We start from the raw sequence: 23,645 nt of genomic DNA, 5'->3' as shown, positions 1-23,645 counted from the left end.
AATGGATAAGAAAGGGTGTCAGAGGACAGTTCACCACAGAGCTCCCTGATTTCAAAGGCCTGGCCTGTTGGGTTTTGACATTACATAGATGTGTCCTGACCCATCTCAAAAATTGGACCTCGCTGAATTTAATTAAGATCAATTAGACATTCCTCCTATTGTTCAGACACACAATACCTTATTTGTCTGAAAAGAACAAAGTTCTGTATGACCTGAAAGCTTCCTGCTTCATCTATTGCTTTTCCTCAAGAGGGATGAAATGCCATTTAAAACAATAAAAAATAAATAATTGGCCTGCAGGCTGGACTGTCTGCTTTTCTGTATGCATTTTCTTAAGACGAGAGTTATCAGATCTCCAAAGGAACCTAACATCTCTGTGATGCTATGCTTCCTTGCAAATTTCCCTTTTCGTCCAGCCCAAACCTTACCTGTGGCTTCAACCTGAGATGGAAATGCCAGCCCCCACCAGTAGTTACCTGGCGCATAAAGCTTTCCTCTCTCCTTTCCGATAGGAAACAGACAGAAGCAGGTGAATGGCTTGCGAGGTTGGACCAGAAATTGAGAACATTGTTTTGGTGGGAGCAGGCGTGATGGAAAGAGAGAGCTTTGATGGTTAAAGAAGAGGGGAAAAAATCACAAGGAAAAAGGACATAAATAGGTTTGGAAATCAGGTGATTTTAGCCTCCTCCTCTGAGACCCCCACTCAATTCACCAGGTCCTAAAGCATGTTAGTGACTTATTCAATGGAGCACAAGTTACTGATGTTTCATAGGGTTTATGACCTAGAGAGAATCAGAATAAGAGCTTTTGAGTTGTTTTCCAAAAATGTTTTCCCTCCCTTTGTTCCCTGACATTCTGTTGACACAATAGTGCCAAAGATTCAAGAGTTCTCAAATACTGTTTATACTTTTTAACTATATCCTTGGTAGTTTTATATATGATATTAATTGTAAGCTAAAAAGTACCTAGAAATTAGTTCCTCTGCTAGGGTAAACTGTGTACCTGACACATAATAAGTAGTTACTAGTGATAGTTTTTGTTATTATTATTATTAAAGAAAAAATGGAGAGTATCTTATCCATCTTTCTCTTTGTTTAGGTGAAGTGTGGAGTCTCAGAGAGGTGAGGGGATGTGAGCACAGTCACACTGTTGGCTCATGACAATATCACTGACAGACCCCCATGTCCTGTCTAATACTCCTACATCGTCTCAGGGTTAAACAGAGCACTTGAGGCCACTTTGGACTAGAAAAGATCTGCCTACCTGTTGATGGACCTGTTGGGAGACTCCCAATTTGGAATTGTTTGCGAAACTAGCTGAGCTTTCAAAGAGTGGGAAGTGGACGCTGAGGGTTGTGGACCTTAAGGTCCTGCTTCAGATTCTGTCCCTGAGTCCATACACAGTTCCTCTCTTCCCAGCCTCCCACTTCCATCCCCTGTCCCCTGCCAAGAACTGGCCTCCTCACTTCTCTCTAGGAAAGATGACCAAATCTTTGGATTTTTCTGTGGTCTCTTTTCAAGGCAGAAGTGTGTGTGTGTGTGTGTGTGTGTAATTGGTGACTATTAAGGAAAGAAAAGCCATAGAGAGCTATAGGGCCCCACAAAGGGTTTTCGATGTCACCATTTCTATGCCACACAGTGTGGAAGGCAATTATCTTTCGAGGGGATTCCGCAGCCCTGCACGGGCTTCCCTGGTGTAAGATTTATTGTCAGCTGCGTTGCGTGTTCGTTATAAGAGCATTTACTCGGCATCTAAAGCGCTGTCAAGAGTGCTACTTCCTGAATGTTTCTGAGGTTGCAACTGCGGAGTTTCATTTTCCCGTCTTGGAGATATATTTTTGAAATGGGATGCAGGGATTTGTAAGGCCTCGTGCTTCCCATTGACGCTGACAGGAGCTGCCTCGTTCAACCCTTGCTTGCTGCCGCGGAAATTCACCAGCTGATGCCCAGAGCCCTCCTCCCTACACGCCTGGCTCGCACACCAGGGCACCTGTCGTGGGGAGCGAGCCTGGCAGCGCGTCCCGTTGTTTGGGGGGGACTCATGCCAGCTCATCAATCTCGGAGTTAACTGTTGTCTTACTTAAACAAAGGATAGACGAAAGCTCTTCTTTTCCTCCTTTTTTTTTTTTTATCCCTCTTCCTTGTATATGGATCTTATGAATGCCTGAGGAAAACTTGAGCCGCAAGCCAGCTAAATATACTGTATCATGAAACCTTAGGGACCACTGAAATGGGAACAGTGGCCCTTTACTGCTAAGAAGGTGTTTTATTGAAAATGCACCGACATACCTCTCCCCGGAGAGGGAGCAAAGGAGGAGGCAAGATGCCCGGCAGTAATACAGGTTGTTCTCTTAGGTGAGCTAAAATACAGAGTTTGGCACTCCTGTGCTCTGAGCCAGCCGGCAGTAGAGTAGACGGATGGGCATTTTTGCATTAAAGGTGCCATGTTTCACCCTCTGCATCTCCTCCCACCACCACCACCCATTTTTTTTAAGTGTCTTAATTTCTATATTCCAGTTAATAGTTCATTACGTGGCCTTTCTCTCTCCAGCTTTTGAAAGTTATCTTTGGAATAAGTTGAGGTAGTCGAAATGTCCTAGTCCTGGCAGGCTTACCAGCAGAGGGCAGGCGTAAAGAAGGTTTTGACATGAGGGTGTGTCAGCCTAGGGTCACAGGAGGGTGGCGTGGGCCGGGAGGGAGACTGGTGAGCATTGTTCGGAGGGCAGGATGGAACACGCTCCCTCTGCCTCTTCGCAGGCCTGCTGCGCACCTCGGGTCACCCGAAATACTGACTTTCCTGCCTAAAGGTGGCCAGTGCCTTAAAAGGATACCCAGCGATTTCTACATAATTAAACATTTAAAAAAAAATTCAAATGTCATCTCATCACCCAAGAGCCATTTTTTCTTTTCCCCTTCAGTGACCCTGTTCTGCTTGTGCCTAAAATCGAGAGTTTGCACATGGGTGTGTCGTCAGCACTGTCTCTCTTCGGGGGTGGGGGAGGGGGGAATAAGGCCTCGTGCTTAATGGTGATAGTGATACTTTCTTCCTGATACCTGGAGGAAAGAGCTCTTTGGGAAACGACCTCCTGCCCTAAAACATGTCCCTTTTTGAGGCTTTTGTGCACCTCGGTGTAATCTGTTCTAACCTTACGGTAGAAGCGGTCCAGTTATACATTGTACATTATATTAAAACGAGATTATAGTTTGAGCATAAATCAGAGAGAGTAATTTGTTACTGTCAATCAGATGCAGAGTTTGGAATGGATGTTGGCCATTTTTCTTTCCCAGACATGATTTTGTTTACCGGTGACATTCTATGAATATCTTTACATTTCGAGTGAGGGACTTTTTTTTTTTTTTTTTTTGGAGAGGGTGGTACATGTTTTCCATAGCTTATGTACCCATCATATTCCTAAGTCACCTGAATGTTGACATGTCACAGTGTGTATCTAGAAAATTAACCAGGAGCAATCGCATTATAAAAGGTTGCATCACATGAAGATGCTGATGACAGTTTGGAGGGTGTCACGGGAAGAATGTAAACTCCTTCGCAAGAGTGAGAACTTGCAGTCTTTTCCATTGGCTGAGCGGCAGCAAGAGGAAAGCAACATAATTGCCTTCATTGTCTACAGACATAACAGCGACATAAACAATAGCAATCTGGAGCTAACTGCCTTAGCTCCCTGTAGATGGATGATGTATTAATTTATATTTTTAAGTAAAAGCCCCACTTAAATCAAGAAGGAACGGCAGGTCCTTGGAGACAAGTGCCCAAATGTCCGGAATCGGGCATGTCTGTTGCAGTTTAGTCTCTCTAATTGGCTGCTGGTTGGCGGTCTTTGGAGACATGAGAAATAACTAAAGCAGGGCTCCTTCTGGAGAGACTCGCTTCCCTGGGCAGGTCATCAAGCCCACTTCTGGGGTGAGGGGCCTAAATTCTGTAGTCCTGCTCTTTCAGTGTGTTCTCCTCTAGCAACAGGGTCAGTTGGTTGAATCTCTTTAAGTTGTCGTTTCAGAATATGTTCTGGGTACTCCACGAAACGAATGGTTAAAAAGAAAGGAAATCAGTGTTCAAGGAAGGGCTGTTTAGAAGAAGATGGGGAATTGAATTAAGATTTTGGCCCCTTGAGATTCCCTGGCGGTCCAGTGGTCAGGACTCCACGCTTCCACCGCAGGGGGCACACGTCCAATCCCTGGTCGGGGAACTAAGATCCTGCAGGCCGCACAGCACGGCCAAAAAAAAAAAAAGAAAAGAAAACAAGAAAAAGATTTTGACCCTCAGAAAGCAAGTTGATTTTTTTCAACCCATCAAACTGTTCATCCCTTGGTAGAGATAACTGACTTTATCTGGGGAGGTGTCTCGCTCTCAGTGTTGCTTAGAAATATGTGAGCCAGTGCCCATTTACATGTCCTTTTTCTGGTGATTGCCAAGCAGCTCCGGCTGGAGCCGAGGACCACGTGGGCCCAGCACCGTGGCTGGTGTCTCCTCCTTGGCCGTGCCATCCATCAAAGTGTGGGAATAACGTCCCGACAAGATGCTCCTTCTGACTCTGCGTTGAATACATCTTATCTACATTCTCAGCTCTGAATGGGCAGTAAAACCTTTCACTTTCTTCTGCGTTCAAGGCTAGGGCTCAGCAGAACCAAATAAAATACATGATTTGAGTCCCAGGTGTGTTATTTGGTGGTTAGAGTTTGGTGTGGGATCATAGTAATCTGTTCTTAAGTACACAGCCAGCTGCACAATGGACTCATTTAGCAACTGACAGGTTTCTTAATATGTGGTGTTTGAACAAGGGCTGTATCTGTTGTGGGTGTTAGGATGTGGGCATCAAAAATATTTTTCAGTAGGGTATTTAGCATTTCCTTCACTCTTCCTTCAACATTAGCCCTTCCCCCCCCCCCCCCAGGTATTCATTTTATATTATCATGGCCTCTCTTTTTCTGGAACTATTCAGTGTCTTGCTTCCCCTTGTGGCCCGTGGAGCTGGGTGTGTGTTTGATTCTTAGACAGGGAAAAGAAAAAAAAAAAATCACTTTGCCTTTCTGAACTTCAGCTCCCTCCTCTGTAAAATGGGGATTGCAATTTCTGTTCACATTGTGACAACTAAATGAACCCCTGTGGCTGAGTAACCCATTCTAAATAAGCCTGCCCCTCAATCCAGATTTTTCTAAAGCTCCCGCAATCCCAATGTCCAAATGCTGCTGCTTTTATTTTTATTTTATTTATTTTTTGGCCTTTCTGACCCAGGCTTTCCAAAATGACCTGGCACTCATAGAACAAATGGCATTGACTAGTCTTCTAAATCACTGTACCTTGTAACATTTATATTGGATTCCAGCCATTGAAAGTTCCAGTTCTCACTGCATCCCAGACACAGGGCAGGTAGACAGGGACCACATGGAAAGAGATCTTTTTTTTTTTTTTAAGTTTTTTGTTTTCAAAATATTTATTTGTCTGCGCCAGGTCTTAGTCGAGGCACGCGGGATCTTCGTCGCGGCATGCGAACTCTTAGTTGCGGCCTGTAGGATCTGGTTCCCTGGCTAGGGACTGAGCCTGGGCCAAATAACCGAAATGCATGGGGAGCGTTAACCAAAATGGCCTGGGCCTATAAAACTTATCCAGGTTTATCTCTGATGGTACATTTCCTTGCCTAGAAGTAGCCTCTGAGTCACCATGTCATGTTTGGAGAGAGGGTGGGAAGGGCTCCAGGTGGCCTCTGCTTTTGCTAAGCTACTTTGTCACCTCCCCCCTCATCCAAACCATCAGTCCTGGAAACACCACCTCCCCAAGGGGCCTTCCCAGACCTCTCCTGATCCACTCATCTCCCCCTGCTCTGTGGTCTCATGGTGCTTAACGCCACCACCATGCAATTTAGTATTTGTGTAAGCACCGCATTGCATCACTCTCTAATTATTTTGTGTGAGGCTGGACTCCACAGCTGGGTCACAAGCTTCTGTAATGTTTGTTGTTTGCTTGTTTGGATGCTCCCAGAGACAATTCGCTTACAAACGGAGACCTGCAAAGGAGGTGGGCCAACTTGTAAAAGCATGCTTGAGTTTTATGGATGCCTCTGAAAGAAATGGTCTTTAAAAAAAAAAAAAAAGAATTGCTTCTTTAAAGGGCACCCTGATGTTGTTCACAGACGTTAAATTTCTAATGAATTTTAATACCTTTGAAAAAAATGTGGATTTTTGAAATGAACATTTCTCCTCTCTCCCTGTGCCTTGGTTGGAGAGAACTTCCTATATTTTTATTTCCTGTCTTTGGGGCCCTGCCAGCCCCTACGGAAGGAGGGCCTTGTCTCTTTAAGAGTCAGAACTCTACTGATTCATGGTACACTGGCAGATTTAAGGCCCCTCTCCCCAAAAAAGAATGCCTTGGTTCTCTGTTGAATATTCATGAGAGGGTGGGGTCACATTTTTGTGACCTGAAAAACTTCCATTAATAAATTTGTTTTCTGACACAAAAACACTTTAGGGTGGAGCTCGATCAGTGCTGCACCCATTTAACATCTGATCATAAGTTGACAGTCAACTGGCGCTTTTGTCTCTTTTGCTGGCGGATTAATGGGGGAATTGTCTGCTCCCGAGCTGACCTGATTGAAATTCAGGCATTTGCTTGATCGGAAATACTATCAATATGCTTTCTGGTTTGTAGTAACCTGCGTTAACACCTCAAATGGAAAAATACTTTCAAGTAAAAGTGAAATTAGTGGAGTAGGATTTGTGGCCTTTTTTTTTTTTTAATTGAGGGAAAATACGTAATCATTAAGGTCACGACTACCTTTCCTCGAATATTTTTAAGAAAAATAATTTAAAAGTTAGAGTTTTGTTTGTTTGTTTTGTAAGTATAGGCCAAAAAGTTTTCCCCTAAATTGAACAAGGGTAAATTAGAGAAGTGATTCTAGAGCTGCCGAAAATGACTAAATTAACCTGGCACCGAAATCGGGCCAGTTGAGCCCACCAAGTTTACACTATTGGTGACTTTTTTTTTTTTTCCTCACACTGTACTCAGCTTTAAACAGCATTAAGGAGCAGTGACTAATAGAGGTCATCTTCAAGTGCTCATGGAGAGTAGCCTGTGTTGATGTTGTTGTATAAATAAGAACGGAATTTAGAGAATTATTTCTTAGCGAAAGAGTGGCAGATGCTTGCTTCAGCAGCTGTCGTTCTAGAGGGCAAGGAGCTTGGTTCAGCAACGAGGTACGTTGGTTGTTATTTATTTCAACCCCCGTGTCGGGTTCGTTTTCCTCTGTGCGCACAAGCACACTCCGGCGAACCCGGCTCTTGGAAAGAAAAGGGGGGAAATAAAAGAGGCCAAGGCTGGGTTAAACCAGGGACGTGAAGCGAAAGTTCTCCCGCAAAGGCCGTTTTCGAGGAAGTTCTCCTGCGCTGCCTTTGAGCCCCGCATCCCCTTCCGATTCTAAACAGTTGCTCCGAGCAGTCGGGGTGTGCGCCGGACGCGCCGGTTCCCGTGCGTTGCCGCTCGGGTTGCTCTGAAAGGCCGGGACAACTCTTTGTCAGTTTCCAAGAGGAAACAAACACAGCCACCCCACCAAAAAGCCCCGACCCGGCAGCCCCGGCCGGAGGGAGAGATGCGCGCCGCGCCCGGCTTCCCAGACGTCAGCCGGAGGCGGGTCAAAGGGTTAACAGCAATTAAGCGGAGTTGCTCCCGAAACAAAAGCCGGGTTTCAGCAGAGCGTGATTTCACCTGCCGCGCGAAGGGGGGCCGGGGGGCGCGGGCCGCGGGCCGCGGAGCCCATTGTGTGGGGCGCGGCGCGGCGCGGGGTGTTTAGAGGCGGGTTGTGATTGGTGGAGCAGGGCGGGGCGGGTGGGCGCGGCGCGGCGCGTCTTGTCAGCCCGCGAGCCGGAGCGCCCCTGCGCGCGTGCAGTCCGCCTGCACGCCGAGGCCGCCGGACCCCACGCCCGGCCCGCGCGGGCGCCCTGAGCCGGCTCCGCGCGCCTGGCGGCTACATGGAGAGTGTCAGGTTGGTCCCTGTGATTGATCTTTGCCGTTCTGCTCTCCTTCCCCGGGCTCCGCGGTGCCAGCTTCCTGGGGCCTCGCTGGGGAAGGCAGGAGCGCCCGAGGGTTTCTAAGTTGAGTCTTTTGGAAAAAAAAAATAATAATAACCATCGCTGTTTATCAACTTGGGTGGGAGTTGCGCTCTGGAAGTGGAGGCGGGGGGAGGGAGTGGAGGGGTGGGAAGAAGCAGCTCCAGGCCTGTGGGTCCTGGAAGAGAGAGATTCCCCCCCCCCCGTTTCTCTCTTGCTCTCCTTTTTTAAAATGTTCATGGGTGGGGTGTAGTTGAGAGTTGAAGGAAGTCCTGCTTGTGTTTTGCTCTCGCGCTCTCGCTCGCTCGCTCTTTTTTTTTTTTTTTTTTTTCGTTTGCTACTGGTTTTCTGCCGTTCTGGCCTTCAGGCAGCCACTTTGGTAAAGCCCTCGCCATCACTCCATTCGGGGGACGTTTCTGGGGTGTGATTTATGTCACTTTCAGAGCGTGTGACATATACAAGGAGCCTTCCATCTCAGTGTAACCCGTGTGGATGTTTCTTTGCTGCTGATAGTTTGTTTCTATATCTGTCTAGGCTATTTTCAGCTTAGCTGTTCAAATTCAAGGAGTTCACACACAGTCACGGGGGGGGGGGGGGGGGGGACGAATAAAGCCGCACACAGAAAAGGGCAGGCTGGCGGAGGGACACTCAGGAAGGTTTGGACGTCTCAGCTGTGTTGTATTACTTTGCTGGTTAATTAAGTAGTGAGTGGGCTTTGGGTTAGGACGCGCAGCAGACTGAGGAATTGTCAGGGGGTGCTCCCATCCGAACCGGCTTTGACTGTAGCTACCTCAACTGTCAGAACTGCCTGAAAGACGGTCAGTGGAAACGAGACTTTCTTGGTTCCCCCCGCCCAAGTGTCGTGATGGGAAGGAGGGGACCTTTAGGAAGTGGGTGGTAAAGTTTTAGAGCAAAGTACATATAGACTCTTTCCTCTTTGGGATTAACTCCTTCAGGGCCTGCCGGTTCGGAGCAAAATATCTAATAATTTTATACTCTTGTCCACACAGACCAAATGTTCTAATCAAGCCAATTTAAAAATGCAAATCACCTAATTTCCATAGATTCCAACACTCTGAAAGTGACACGTTTGGGGGAAAAATTAAGCCTAATAACAGGAAATGTGACTCATACTATCAGTGACTAATCTGCTTAAGAAAAAAATAAGTTGCATTTATTTTATTAGGAAGTCAGTGTTAAAGAAGCCATTTTTTTTTAACTTCAAATCGAGTGAGGTTTTCATTTTAGAGGCGGCCTTTTTAATGCCTTTTTTTTTTTCCATTTGTTTGTAATAGATTTTCCAAGAGGAATGCTCGGTCAGAGCTGGTTTATGTGGTAAAGTGTTCAAGCTAGCATGTCATTGTCAAAAACCTTAAACAGGATCACATTAAGATTCTAGTTTAGGATCTGTTGCTGTTATTGTTGTTTAAAAGAATACAAAGCTTTCTCGAATATTAAGACCCGTCACTAAGTAAACCGAATGAAGACTGAAGCACATTCTCCTAATTGATGCCCTTCGCTTACATTGAAAAAAGGTCTACTTCTATTTACGTGATTCTTTGTAGCTGCCTGACACATTTCAGTGGAAAGTGTGTAAAAATGAAACCAAAATACAGACTGCCTACCCAGAGACACTGGCTGACTTACTCTAGGATGTGATAGAGCTGAACTGAAAACGGATTGGGCTGACACTTGATAATCAAAGTTGATTTATTGTTCATTAGTACTGCATTAGCCCTTTCAGGCAAGACAGCTATTTGTGTAGTGGCCTGTCAGGAGTAAGACTGTGAGCACCTGTCATTTCTAAGGCATGAGATAAGCAACCAGATACTAAGCTGATGCAAATAAAAATACGTTGGACTAGGTAAAGGACCACATGATCATAAATTTTTTCTTTAAAAGAAGAGAGAGCAATCTGTAAGAAGAAATCTATTAACTATATATATATATATATATTTTACCCTAGGGATTGCTTATGGTATGAAAGTAATGGGCTTTATGCTCTCTTATTTGCCTCCAGAACTTTCTTTTCTACCCATATGTGCAGCTCATTTGTTAACAAGTTGGTCAGTTAAGGAAATGAGGAGTGTAACATGTCAATTCTTTAATCTGAGTAATTCAAGAAAGGTAGGCTTCCCATTTGTGTTGTGTTTTTAAATAAACATATTTCATTAAATGAAACTCTCCTAAGCATGGGCTGATTATATGAAGATGTGATGACATCATAGCTAAGCTATGCTAATGTCGGATAATAATGTCAAGGGCAGTTTCTGCAACGTGTTTCACTCTCGATTTTTTTCTTCCCTCCCTGGAAGGGAATGATCTCATGACATACAATAGAAAACAACCTAAGTGTCAAAAGAAAACAAAATTAGTGAACTTTTGTCTGCAGCCATAGAAACGCGGATTAACTCATATTTTTCCAGAGGACGGAATGGAAACATTCTGCAAGCGGCTATATAGTGTATTGTCTTCTCTGAATTTTCATTTGACAGGGATTTTAGAGGCTGTGATCTTAATTAAATCTCAACTAGCTGAAGTAATGCATCTAAAGGCATGCAGTGTTGCGTAACCTTGCTCAGTTGGTAAACCATAAATCATCGGAAAGCTTGTGATAGGAGTGGTTGGCCTGAATTTTGTTTGTTTGTTTGTTTACAGTCAAATGTACTGTAAAAACAAAACCCTCACCATCACTGCCTTGTATTTGCAAGTTGACAGGAGCTGTCACTTGAAAGATAAACTCTTTCATGACGCTGACCAGTTCTGCAAACTTTTCAGCCAACCTCCACACAATTGCAAGACACAGTGAAATTAAAATCCAGATTAATTAAAAGCAATGTAATTTCAGATTTATCTCAGCTGAGTAAGGTGGCAGACGTGTGCTGGTGTTACAGGGTTTTACTGAGGCAATCAGGAGACGGTAGTGTGACGAGCTTCTTAGCTTGAACTAAAATGTGAATAAAATTTGGCCAAAAAAAGGAGATTGAAGAAATTTATTTTACTCTGTGGCTTAGTTGTAGATGAACACCACTAAGGGGAAACTTAAAACTATCCTCTTAGGAGTTTGGCAAATAGAATAATGCGAGTCCACTGCAGGTAGTTCTTTGTGATTTATTAGCGAGGGATGAGGCAGCAACAGTTGACCAGAGAAGGTTGGAGTAAATAAATACATAGTGTCTGGTGTGTGTGTTATGTGTTAAAATGCATATGAATTTGATGACAAGGAGTTACAGTCATTTAATAGTTATTAACTAGTCCAGATCTTACAAATTCTACTAGTGCTTGTAAATACTAGGTTATTTACTTTCAGTGTCTTTTAAACAGATGTGTTTTTTTACTGCTCCATTTTTTGGTTCATATGTATGCTCTAGTAGAAGCAGCCATCTACACATAAAAATTGAGAAAGCTATCCTGTGATATATTGATTTTATATATCTTTGTACGTAAGATTTCGTATAAGACTAGGAGTTATGTTGCTGATAAGCTGTAGCTCTCCGGGGGCAGAGAAGGACTATAGCTTCGTGTATACCTGCATGGCTGGGTTTGGGGACAGACATGAATTTGGTTTGGTTTTGATGAAAGATTTCTGTTCTTGGCAATAGCATGAGATTTCTGGACATTGGTTTCAGTCATTTCAAAGTGTGCAGTACTTTTTTTTTTTTCCCCCTCCTCAAAAATGGCATTCTAAATTCAGTTTTATTTACTCTTTTTTAAAAAGAGAAAACTCAGCTACCTCTTAGCTAAGCAGTCTTCTACAGATGCTGGGAACTTGAACTATCTGGAGAGACCTGAACTGGGCCTCTACTTGAGGACTGTTGGAATAATCTCTGAGTCTTTCTTCCTACCTGACAGCTGTTTGAAGAGAAATTAATTTAGAATGAGAGAAATAAATATTGAATACATGCACTGTGCCTCCTTTTCAAATCCGGTTGAAAGCAACGAATCAATGAAGTTGCTGGCTAAATGTGGGGGTGCACTTTTTTGGGATACCTTAGTATCATGTTTTAATTTTTAAGCTTTATCAGGCCCTTAAATCTGAAACATCATTGTTCAAATAACTGAGAACAAGGTAAATCAACAACATCAAAAAGGTCGGCTTCTGTGATTTCTCAAGGGCTTGTTATTTTGTACTTCCCAATTCTATTTGATGTCTTGACAAAACAAGATGACACAGGGGAGAATACATTAAATTTTGATTTTTTTCATCTAACCTGTTACTGTTGTGGCAGCTTAATTTCTTTTACTTTGTCCTGAAGATGGCTTTTTGTACAATTACTCTAATTGTCACACCACTTCATGCGTGTGGGTCTTCATGGCTTTCCCATTAGCCTTGATTTTACTAGGCATTTTGGAACATGTTTTGGCCTTTATCACATAGGGAGCTTTGGGTTGGGCTTTGTCTCCATTAGAAAGAAATCAGTGAATGGTGAGATTGTCAAAGAAGCAACTGATGCTTTCCCATTAGAATCTAATTTGCACCCCTTAGCTTAACTGTGATAGATAAGGTAAAGGTGTTGGAAATAGGCAGGAGAAACTACATAATTTGAGAAACAGAAGTTATAATTCTGAAAAAAAGGGGAAAGAAAGGGTGATTGCACCCTCAGTCAGGCCTTAAAAATGTTGGAATGATCTAATTTTGGCCTACCTGCATGTTTAAATCCAACTAAAATCCCCCCTGTATCTCAGTAAATAGTAAAATATATATGTATATATATTAATTATATGTATATGATGTATATTTTTTCGTAGTTAAGCACCCTGTGATATTTTCTGTGCTGGTTAAAGCATGAAGAGCTGTCCATTTAATTCTTAGTCTTAGAAAAATGTTCGATGGGCAAAAGATCAACATTTAACTTTTCTTCATTTAACAATATCCGTTGATCTCCAGCTGCATCTCCAAGTCGTCTTTCCTTATTCTAATCATCTGTGTGTGTCAAAGAGGATGGATACAGTTGCCTTCCCTTTCACTATTTTTGAATAATGCTTCAATGTAAGGGAGCTTATGCAGCCAAGGCCTCTTCTTTTTCTCTTCAAGAGCTAAAGATCTGTGGGTAGAGTCTATTCTGAGGTACCTTCTTGGAATAATTCTCCCCTCCTCTTCTTTACAGTACTTAAAAGACGATTTTTGTTGTTGTTGTTCGTATAAACTGTCAGAGCAGGTTTGATCCACGTGCACTAAGTTTTTTCCATCCCTCCTCCGAGAGAGAGACTGAGGAAGGAAGAGGGGGCATTTTTCTAGATGATGATAATAATAATAATAATAATAATAGTTGCTAGGTTGAAAAGATCAGGGCTTATTGGATGATTATTTTCACGTGTAGCTTCCACTGTTTCCTGTATTTAACAGTCACTAATGGGAGAAGTGTTTTAATTTATGTAAACTTTACATTTTTATGCAAATGAAGCTGATATTAGAGCTAAAACAGTTACGCTGGCGCCTAGTGGAGTAACCTTATGTGGGGGGAAATGTGAGAGGAGAGCAGTGGAGGTCCCACAGATGCCTGTGCTGTAAACAAATATGAATTTATGCCACTTTTTACAATTTAGAGACAAAAGAAGAGCTCAGAGAGCGTTGCCAGGATTGCTTATTAGGCTTGATAACCTGAAATAACTCCTGATTGGCAGGCAAGTCTTGGCCATACAATTCTTCCTGAAGGAAGGATAGCCTTTCTTGATAGAATGTAATAAACAAAATGATAAAAAATGAAACGCTAATTGCATTTTAAAGAGGTCTTTTTTTTCCCTAAAATTTTAATAGGTGGTTGTATTGTTACTGAGAGAACAGTTATGCTAATGACTGACTACTTAGATGATTTTGCATTAATATAATAACCATTACCTGCCTTAATGCTTTGTACAGTATTGTGGCAAAATAGCGAAGCCTAAAAGAGTTATACAAAAAAACAATTCTATAATGGAACAGAATTATACTTTCCACGTGAATAGCATGCTTTTTTTTTTTTATTTTTTGAAGACTGAAATATTATGTCAGAAATGTATTTTCTTTCCTACTTTACATGGTATCTGTGGCTTTTTGGGTTTTTGTGTGTCTGTGTGTGTGTTTCTTCTTCTTCTTTCTAAACACCATGGGGAACAGATAGAAGCTTCCTAACTTTTTTGTTTGCCGATGTATCAGTTGTATCCATTCGGTTATTAATTATGAAAACTGTTGTCTTTCATCGGGGGGGGGGCTTGCTGTTTATTTTCTTTTATACAGGCTCGCTTCCACGTGATCATATCAAATTTGACATAGGTGTGTGTGTGTGTGTGTAGCCATTTTCTTTGGTTTTGTTTTGATGTTCTGGAGCATTCTAATTTAATTCATTTTGCTCTTATTTGATGAACCAAGTGACACTGCCTTACCTGGTCAGTTATCATTCAAACGCAGCCCGAGGTCTAGAAGGGACTTAAGTTTCTTGGGACATCCACGAGGTGAATAACCAGAGATGAAAAGTAGTTTCTAAATTCTTAATCCAGAGAAATGGAAATACAGCAGTATTTAAAATGTTTTTATCTTCTCATTTGCATTATTTGTACACATAGCAATTATGAGAAATGCTGAGGTCCAAAAATCTATGTGTGTTTATACCTGGCAGCACTTCCTTGGAGTTAACGTGCGTGTAAACTAAAGAGAAAGAAAAAGAAAGGATAACATGTTATTTTCAGTATTTATATTGTGTCATCTCCCCTCCCACCCAATTCCTCCAATTGTGTCCTAGATTAGAAATCAGTATTGTTTCTGTGGGTGTTTTTATTTGTTTGTTTGCTTTTTAGATTATTTTCTTCCCCTTCCCCATACCTACCTCTCCCTGTTGAGGATGGAGGAGAAAAATAAGCCATATTATTTTAATACTCTTCTAGCGTTCAGATGATATAAAGCCATTTGGAAGTAAAAGAAAACTGTATCAGGCAGAATTTACACAGCACTGGATGGGCTTTTCACAGCACTTATTGGTGCAGAGGACATCTCCCCAGTGGCTGGTAGGAAGGTAGCAGCAGGCCCACACCAGCAGCCGTGTCCCAATGGCCCCAGCACAGCTGTCCGGCTGCCGTGTTCGCAGGTTTGTGTGCACCTGGGGTGGGCCACACCCAGTTGGTATCAGTCAGCAGTGTATCAACCAATTTTTTTTTTTTTAATTCATGACTTCCCCTTGAAACTCAACTAAAGAGTGTTAACTGTGTGTGTGTGTTTAAATTCAGTTTTGTATGCTAGCATTCTTTAAATGTCTGCCAGAAGTTTAATTTGAATTTCTGATCCCTGAAGGCAGCTAGACAGAATCATTCCCGTTCTTCATAAATTGCCTTCTATGATTCATTGTTAACTCATAAAACATACTCATTTCTATATACTCAAACAGTTAAGGTAGTTACAGTATCGGGGATACAGGTCTTTTTTTTTTTTTTTTTTTTTGCATTATATTTAAATTGTCATTTGAGGAAGAAATCGAGCATTAGCTTGAACTCCTAGTTAAGGCATGAGCCCCGTACCACACAGAACCTCAGAAATTAATGTTTTTATCTAAAGGAGGGTAAAGGAGGTGCATGGAATTGGGGGGGGAGTTTAGTTTCGACTGAATACTCTGAAAGAGGGGCTCATAAATATTAGAGTGCTGTAGTTAAAAACTCACATGACTGTTTGAAATACTATTGATTTAAACCACTGGCTAGATTTTATGAATCAAAGTGTAATTTCGAAGCCTTGGCCATATTTCTCAATGCTGAAGCACTCTCTCTTGTGTGCCTGTACCTGCTTTCCAGACATTCAACACAGGATTAAATGATAGTAGTTACAGTGATCAATAGGTTAAGACCAGTACAATCACTCTTGCCGCTAATGACCTCAGTAGTAATGGGCAATAAAGTGTGGGCTATAATAGCCTCTCGCTGGTACCGCCTGCCCTTTGATTCCCAGTATTAGGAGGGACTAGCTACATGAAAAAGTTAGACGTCGAGAGCTAAGGCAGTGGATATGTAGGCTATAATTCTTAACTATTTAAAGCCCCACACTGTGCTCAGATTTTTTTTTTTTTTTTTTTTTTTTTTTCCTTTTCCCACCCCACAATGGTTTCTGGTTCATTTGGCTACGTTTGCGAAAGCTTTCCTTAACTGATTTTCCTGACACGTTGGAGGAGGAACTTTGGGAAAATCTTGGTTTTATTATGTTTATAAATGAAGCTCGAGCCCACTTTGGAAGCTCAGAGCGAACTTGTGTGAAAATGTGGTTTCAGAGAGGAAAAGCAAAGTTAAGGCCGTCAGGATCTAAGAGCCCACTTCTGATTATTCAGAGACTGGTCACCGGGCTGGAGGATTACTCAGGCTTCTCGCCCCTTTCCCTCCTTTGGCTGTGCCTGCTGCTGCTTTAAGCATCTGATTACTTGTCACCACCTCCGTCGAGATGTCCAAAGGGAAAAAGGAGAGGAGACTCAAGTTCGTTTTACTGTTCTGTAACATGACAACAAAAATTGAATAAATAACTCTGGGAAAAGGAGATTTAAACTGTTGACTGTATATGAGGGTTTAAAAATTAGCTGTGTATGTAAGTCCTTTTTTAAAACTTTTCAGATCTGTTTTATTGAAGCATAATTTACCTACATAAAATGCATTTGTTTTAAGTATACAGTCGGAAGAATTTTGGCAATTGTATCCATCCTCTGTGACCACCACCCCAGCCAAGATAGATGGCATTTCCATCACCCCCAGAAGTTCTCTGGTGCCCTTCTCTTGCATAGGCTCTCCATAGTCCTTTTAAACATTATGAGCAAGAGATTGTTTCTATGATGGTTTCTGTTGTAACACTGTTAATTTCACGTTCATCACCAGCTTAGATCTTAACACCACCCTGTTCCTGTCTGTTTTCCTGTTCATCACCATCAGAAATTTGGCTCAAGAATATTTATATTGTACATCATCCAAGAAACGCAGGGGAAAAAAGAAACCTTAAACATGGTTCTTTTGTTTGCTTAATCAAACCTCCCTGTATGATGATGCAACTCTCAAGGAAAAGTAAACTTCTATTGTGATACGTTGGCTTTCGCAGCTCAAAAGATAGAGATTGGCACCCAATAGAGATTGAAAAATTCAAAAAGTTTCTGCTGTATGAAGACAGAGTGGACTAATTGGAATGAATTTCTAGGTGGTTAGATGTTTTGATCATGTCTTCTTGGTGTTTGTCCTAGATTAAATGCAAGTTCACTGTTCTAATCATTGGTGATATTTTGTGCTGCGACGTATCTTTTTAAAAGGATAATTTATCCACTCATATACATCTGTCCCTGTTTGCATATAAAAATATTCAGACATGCCCATCTGTTTAAAATTACAGTGTGTCTACATCTATGCTTAAAAGGCCACTGCAATAGGAAGAATTCATTGATGACCTTCCAGACTAGGGTTAATGAAAATTTTCAAATGTTCCAGCTAGTGTTTTCCAAACAATGTGAAACTTGTGCATAAACATCCCCACACACAAAACATGCCCGCAACAACGGTGGAGGCTGTTCACTGTACGTGAATCTGACCTTCAGGAACCTTTTTTAGTTCATCAAAATTAGTGATGCTGAGAAATCGGGACATCAGTGCATAATGACTGTGAAATTAGGAATGAGAGCTCGCTATGCAAATGACAGGACAAATCATGTGAAAAAGTCAAGATAAACTGCATATTAAGACATTATGTTACATAAAATTAATACTGCATTTCTCCCTTTTGCTTACTGCTCCCCTGAAAGATTTTTAAATTCTTTTATCTTCTAATCAGCTATTGTCTGCTGGGTTTTTTTTTTTTTTTTTAAGTGGCACACAGGCAAAGTGCAAAACATGTTATTACCTTTTATTGTAATACATGAGATGACAGCAGATCCTTTTTAACAAAGTATATCCTTTACTGCTTCTCGCTTCTTGCTGTCACATGTTTGATTAGAAACCAAAGAAAAGTAAGGTGGTTAAATATTACTGTTAGAAGACATACAGGTTTTGTCTTTTCTTTCATTGTTTTTTTTTTTTTCCCCTTTCCTTATCTTTTTATTTGGTGTGTGTGGGGGGGTTAATTTTTCATGAAATAGTCTTCTTGTATTACGGGGCCTGACAAAATGGTTCTCGTGTAGTCTGCAAATTAAACACAAGTGCAGTGATTATTTTGAATAGCTAAATTACATTCTAGAAAGCTTGCAGAATTCATAGCATTGTCATTAGGTATCCGCTTGAATACAATTTGTGTAACCTTGGCCAAGACAGCCTGTCATTTTAATGTCAGTGTTTTATCTGAACAAGACATCATCCTTTCAGATACAGCGTGCAGGTTCCTTGCAGAGATGCCCGTGCAGAAACGTGTTAACAGTTGCAAATATGAAATGCTATCAAGTTCATCACTGTAGCTGTTTGTCACTGAAATGTCATGGAAAGCAGCTTTTAATGGTATCGCACATAATATGAAAGAATTGAGACATCTGTGTGCTGGGTGAATAAGGAAGGCTAAAAGGCATCAGAGGAAGGGTCTGTGCTGAAGTTCGGAAGGTGCATTCAAGGTTCAGCTGTCCACAAGACTCAGCGTTCATTGATTGTTCTTAAAACCACTGTCCACAGAGGAAGGGGATCGTATTAGCTCCAGCCGGGAAAATACTGGTTCCTGTTTGCCTTCTTCCCTAAAACAAAATTCACATTGGCGTTAACGTGCTACATCTCACTATGACCAAAGACTCATTCTTACTAAGAAACTGAGATCATACTAACCTCACTCCAGGTAGCATTTATTAAGCCTTTACTCCTTGTTCGTTTACCAGACCATCGGGAGCCCTTGTCAGCGGCTACAGGGTTTTCTTTTATTTTTCTTTATTTAAAATCAATGTGCCTGATAGATTAAATAGGGTTTGTGGCTGCATCCCCTCTGGATAGATGCCCTGCACTTGGGAAATTGGCCAGTCCTGGAAGCAGGCTGATGCCGGTCAGTCCCTGGACCCGGAAGGCTGAGTGCTGCGGGCGTGCAATTTCCTGGCTTCCTATTTATCCTTCGTTAACGTTCTAGGTTCCCGTGTCAGTGGCTATGATGACACCTCAAGTTATCACTCCCCAGCAAATGCAGCAGATCCTCCAGCAACAAGTGCTGAGCCCTCAGCAGCTCCAGGTTCTCCTCCAGCAGCAGCAGGCCCTCATGCTTCAGCAGGTAATGGTCCTTCCTCCTTCCCCAGCATCCCGTGGCCCCTTGGGGCCCGTCCCTCCTCTCAGGATTCCCCTCACCTGAGCAGCTCCTTTGCCCGTCGTCGAAGAAGCGTAAGCAGAGCAGGGAGGGTGGGGCAGGACGCAGCATCGGTCCCTGGGTGATCAGTTGCATTAGCATCTCTGAAAGAGAGGGACCCTGCCAAAGCCACGAGGGTTTGGGCCTGGAGAGTACCCAATGGACTGAGATTAAGGCTGTAATTGGACTTGGTAGAAATAAGATCTTTTAGGCTTAGGGGGCTTTGCGCTCTTTTATTTGGAAAGCCAGAGGCTTCTAAATGGTGTGAATCAAAGCAAAACAGGGAGCACGTCAGGAGCAGGTTTAAATGTGACAGCTCTTGAAGTCCCCATCTCCACTCAGAAGCTTACAGAATTTTTCTTTTAAACATCAAGAAACGTCTTGGAGTTGGTTAATTGTCAGGTGTAGAGTTGATTTTACCTCTTCCGTGTTTGCCGATGCTGAAGCGAACTTCCGGTGCCATTGCGCCGTGGGGGCCTCATCGTCGGACTTGATGGACACCTGAACCAAATAGAGGAGACTCGGGACCATAGGGATGGGAGCTGCTGGGGTGAGGCCGTGGGGACAGGACAGCAGAGGATGCTCCCCACGCAGTTGACGTAGACACTGAACACAGGTCCCCAACACCGCCCGAGCCTATCACTTAGCAAGCATGTACGCGATTTGCGGTAGAGATGCACCAGACTCCCTCCGCAAGGGCGCTCTGGCTTTGTTGTACAATCAAAGGTCATCCCTTGCCTTCTTTTAATTAGTTTGTGTAGAAAATGGTATGTTTCTCATCAGTTCATTTTGGAGATTACTTTTCAAACAATAATGCCAAGAAGAGTCAGCGTGCGCTGAAATTTATTGTCGGGTTTCAGACTAAAGGTCAGGCCGTTACAGATAAAAGGGCGCCATTTTTCAAGCCGCAGCGCGTACATGGCGCCGAAAGGGACAGTGGCTTTGGCGCTACCCTCTGTTACTTACCGTCCTCTCTTTCCTTTGTAGCAGCAGCTTCAAGAGTTTTATAAAAAACAACAGGAACAGTTGCAGCTTCAACTTTTACAACAACATGCTGGAAAACAGCCTAAAGAGGTACCGACAATACATATTTTACTTTCAAACCGCAGATCCCAGAGGACTCTCTCGTGGCGATTAAACTGTCATTCATCTCTTAAATGATTGCACAACTGAGCCGACTCTATCGGTTCTCAGCCTTCAGACCGAGAGTTATTGTCCTGTTTTCTTTCAGAGTTTTCTGGGTTCCATTTGCCGGCTGCCACGTATTTTATAACACCACCCCAGGTGTACCTCACGTGGGCACTGGGAAGAGGGATCGTGGCAGAAACTTTAGGGCTGCTTTTGCGAACTGGTACCACTGAGGTCCAGGATCTACCTGGGAGAGGTGAGGTGCACTCAGGGAAATTATACTTGGTCGCACACTTGGTTCCCCCCCCCTCCCCCCCCGCTTCCAGCTCAGAGAGCTTGAGTAGGTGGTGATGGCCTTTGCCTTTGGAAGAAGAATCTCTTACCCCGAAAGTCAGAGCGAGATTCAAAACACCCCGATCTCTGTTGAACCTCTTCCTGCAAGTTGCACGGGTCGTAACTGCTAAAGGCAGGCTTGGACTGTTTGTGTTTTCCCGAGAAGAACTTGCGTATCGCAATAGCTTCTGCATACACGGTACTTCGTAAGTGCCCGTAGTGATCACACGTGCCCACCACCCAGTTAGGTGACAGTGTTCACTCCGTAAAAGGGAAGGCCTTCCCGGGGAGGGTTTCTGTCCCACCTTCTGCGCAGTTCCATGTAGCTGAGGCTCAGTCAGATGGGGGAGTATCTCTGGGCATGTGTGCACTATCGTGACATCTTTCTGCCCATTCCAAAGTTATCCGCTGTCACTTATCTCCTCGTGTTTTCACGGTGGACTCAAATTCTTTCCATTTGAGTGTTCTCCTTGGAATGACCATTCAGAGTTTGATAAACAGGTCCGAATCCCGCTGAACAGCTTCTGTGCTGACCCAGAGGAGGCAGCCACTTGCTTTAGTTTACAGGGAGTCCCATCAGGTGACCCCACCCCACCCCTGTCCCTCGCAGGAGCCCGGATGCTGAGCTCAGGTGCCGGGAAGCGCTCGTTTTACATCCTGGGAACGAGCCAGCCGTTCTCACTTTGCCGTCTCCTCCCTCTGCACAAATTGGGTACATTTTCCGTGCCCTGCCAAGTTTTCATCCTGGAGTCCTGTTTAGCAGCCTGGGTGGAAACCCCTGCAGAGTAGGGGCAGTTTGGGGGTGAAGGGGCGGAGGCGTTTTAATGAAACTGCTGACACAACCTTAAGTACGGTGGCGCGCTACCGGGTGCTGCTATAATAAAAAAGGGAACAGATTAAAAAGTGTCTAAAATGTAAATCTAAAGGACTAACAGTAATTAAAATGGAAATGGCACAGGGAGGGAAGGCATGTAATTGTGAGATATCACTGTGCAGAAGGCTCTCAGCTTTGTTTTGCTGGCTGTTTTTCTAATTCAGTAGGGCTTACTCATCAGTGGCAGTTCAATGCGCGTTAATGACTCTGGGATTGCAGGCATCACTCTGGACAAAGAAATGATTATTGTGCGGTCAAAAGAAGTTCAAAGACAAGAAGGGAATTTCAGTTTTTTCCTTAGAGATCCACATTCAAGAGCATATAAATTAAGCCAAATGTTAAAAACCACAGTCTGAAAGCTGACTTCAAAGTCACAACTCTCTAATTAATGAACTGCGAGCTTCAGTTTGGACAAGTTGTGGTTTGATGCGCCCATAAATCAACATGACAGGCCTGTTTCACAGTCTCAGACAGTGCTCGTCACTGAGTCACATCAGATGTAAACACAGCAGAAAAAAGAAGGGATATGAAGGAGGTGCAATTGATCAACAGAATTGGTAAAAACCCACTTTTGAAGCACATTATGCATGATCACAGGAAATGGTTACAGCCTCAAGAGGTTTCCCCTTCTGCTGTTGCTTTTTTGAATCAGATTTCTAACAGCCTTCAAAAGGGAGAATAAGAATTATGGAGTTTCTCCCCTGTGGCTCACAGGCAATAACCCCCTGTTGTTATTTTGTGCTTCTTTCTTTTCAAAGGCATCAAAATTTAGTTTTTTAAAGATCTTTAACTCTATATTTGAAGACAAACAAAAAAGGGCCGCACTGTCATTCTTATCAGTTACCGGGGATTGTGTTTTTCCTTTCTGTTGCCACTTCTTATTAACCTCTTATTTGGTCTGTTAGACATAGTTTGGAATGCACGTCTGCATGCTGGGAGAACATGAAAGTTCAGATGAGCTCAGAGGGCACATAAAGAAATATGAAGCCGAAAGTTCCACAGCAGAAGGAAGGATAAAAGTTAACTCTCCCAAATTGCTGCTGTCAGAAAGGGGACATCTCGGGCGCTCAAAGGCGATGGTGGTGTCAGAATTTGGGAAGGGAGTTGCCGGGAGAAGGGGGAATACTTTGTATCTGAACCCAGGGGAAGGTGGTTACACTGTAGTAGCATTCGGCATCTCCAGGACACTGCGTTTGTCGTGGTCACCCTTTGCCATCCCTTTCGAAAGGCAGAGATGACGTTGCCTTCACATCCTGAAGGGTGGGTAGACCCAGACGCGCGGGCACGTCTCCTTGGATTCTAGCGGTGTGTTCACAGTGCCACTGGTTGTGGCCGAGACCTGTTGTAACAATGATGAGGAGAGCCCTGTTCCCCGAAGGTAAGCGGGGAGCCTCCTGAAATTACCATGCAGGTGGTGGGCCTTGTGTGCTGCCATGCAGTAGAGTCACATGGTAGCAATTTCATGATGTGGACTGGTGGTTAGGATTTTAACAAGGTCTGAACTCGGATGTTGACAGATGGAACAAGTATATTAATTTACTGAATCCCCAGTCATTAGTGGCTCATAATTTTTGAATCGGCAGCCCTCCCCCTGCCCCGCCCTTTCTCCTCTTTTGATCGCCTCTGCAGTAAGTCACTTGATCCTGGGCCAGAGCAACGTACTTTAGTCTCTTTTTTTTTTTTTCCCCTAAAGTTGCCTTGAGATGTTTCCTTGAGAAAGTCAGGCCCCACGTTGAGTTTAGACCTAAGACCTTCCTTGGGAGGTGGGTGCTCTGTAGCCCCAGTACAGCTGGGATTTAGGTGACGGCTCATGACTCTTGGACGGGACGGGTGTGGAAAAGAGAAGGCAGAATTGATTTTAAGTCGAGCCACAAAAAAAGATCCCATCCTGTGTGGGTGAGGTAGGCTAAGTTGATTGTTTTAAAAGGGCCGTTTGTCCTGGGCAGTTATGACAGTTTATGTTAGGCAGTAGGCAGGAGCGAAGAAAGGAAAACAGACCTTTGACTGCAGCGCCAGGGAGGGGATT

The 23,645-nt window shown here is 43.3% G+C and overlaps 1 protein-coding gene across 20 annotated transcripts in view; it reads left to right on the top strand.

Annotated features, from left to right (window-relative positions):
- Positions 1–23,645, top strand: part of FOXP1 (forkhead box P1) — a 596,348-nt gene that overhangs the window by 481,530 nt on the left and 91,173 nt on the right. For 15 of the 20 annotated variants that reach the window (XM_067755193.1, XM_067755190.1, XM_067755188.1 and 12 more), the window contains 2 exons: positions 19,075–19,212; positions 20,272–20,358. The exons of 1 other annotated variant lie outside the window; for it this stretch is intronic. In XM_067755193.1, the coding sequence (XP_067611294.1) occupies positions 19,075–19,212; positions 20,272–20,358 (225 nt within the window). Of the gene's footprint in view, positions 1–7,188; positions 7,206–7,873; positions 7,991–8,743; positions 8,873–19,074; positions 19,213–20,271; positions 20,359–23,645 lie in introns of those variants that run through there. 4 more of the 20 variants (XM_067755207.1, XM_067755205.1, XM_067755206.1 and 1 more) reach the window with 4 other exon arrangements.

This window comes from Pseudorca crassidens, chromosome 10 (assembly GCF_039906515.1).
Source record: "Pseudorca crassidens isolate mPseCra1 chromosome 10, mPseCra1.hap1, whole genome shotgun sequence".
NCBI classification, from domain to species: Eukaryota; Metazoa; Chordata; class Mammalia; order Artiodactyla; family Delphinidae; genus Pseudorca; species Pseudorca crassidens.
Note: the sequence above shows the minus strand (reverse complement) of the source record. Positions and strands in the feature narration are given on the sequence as shown.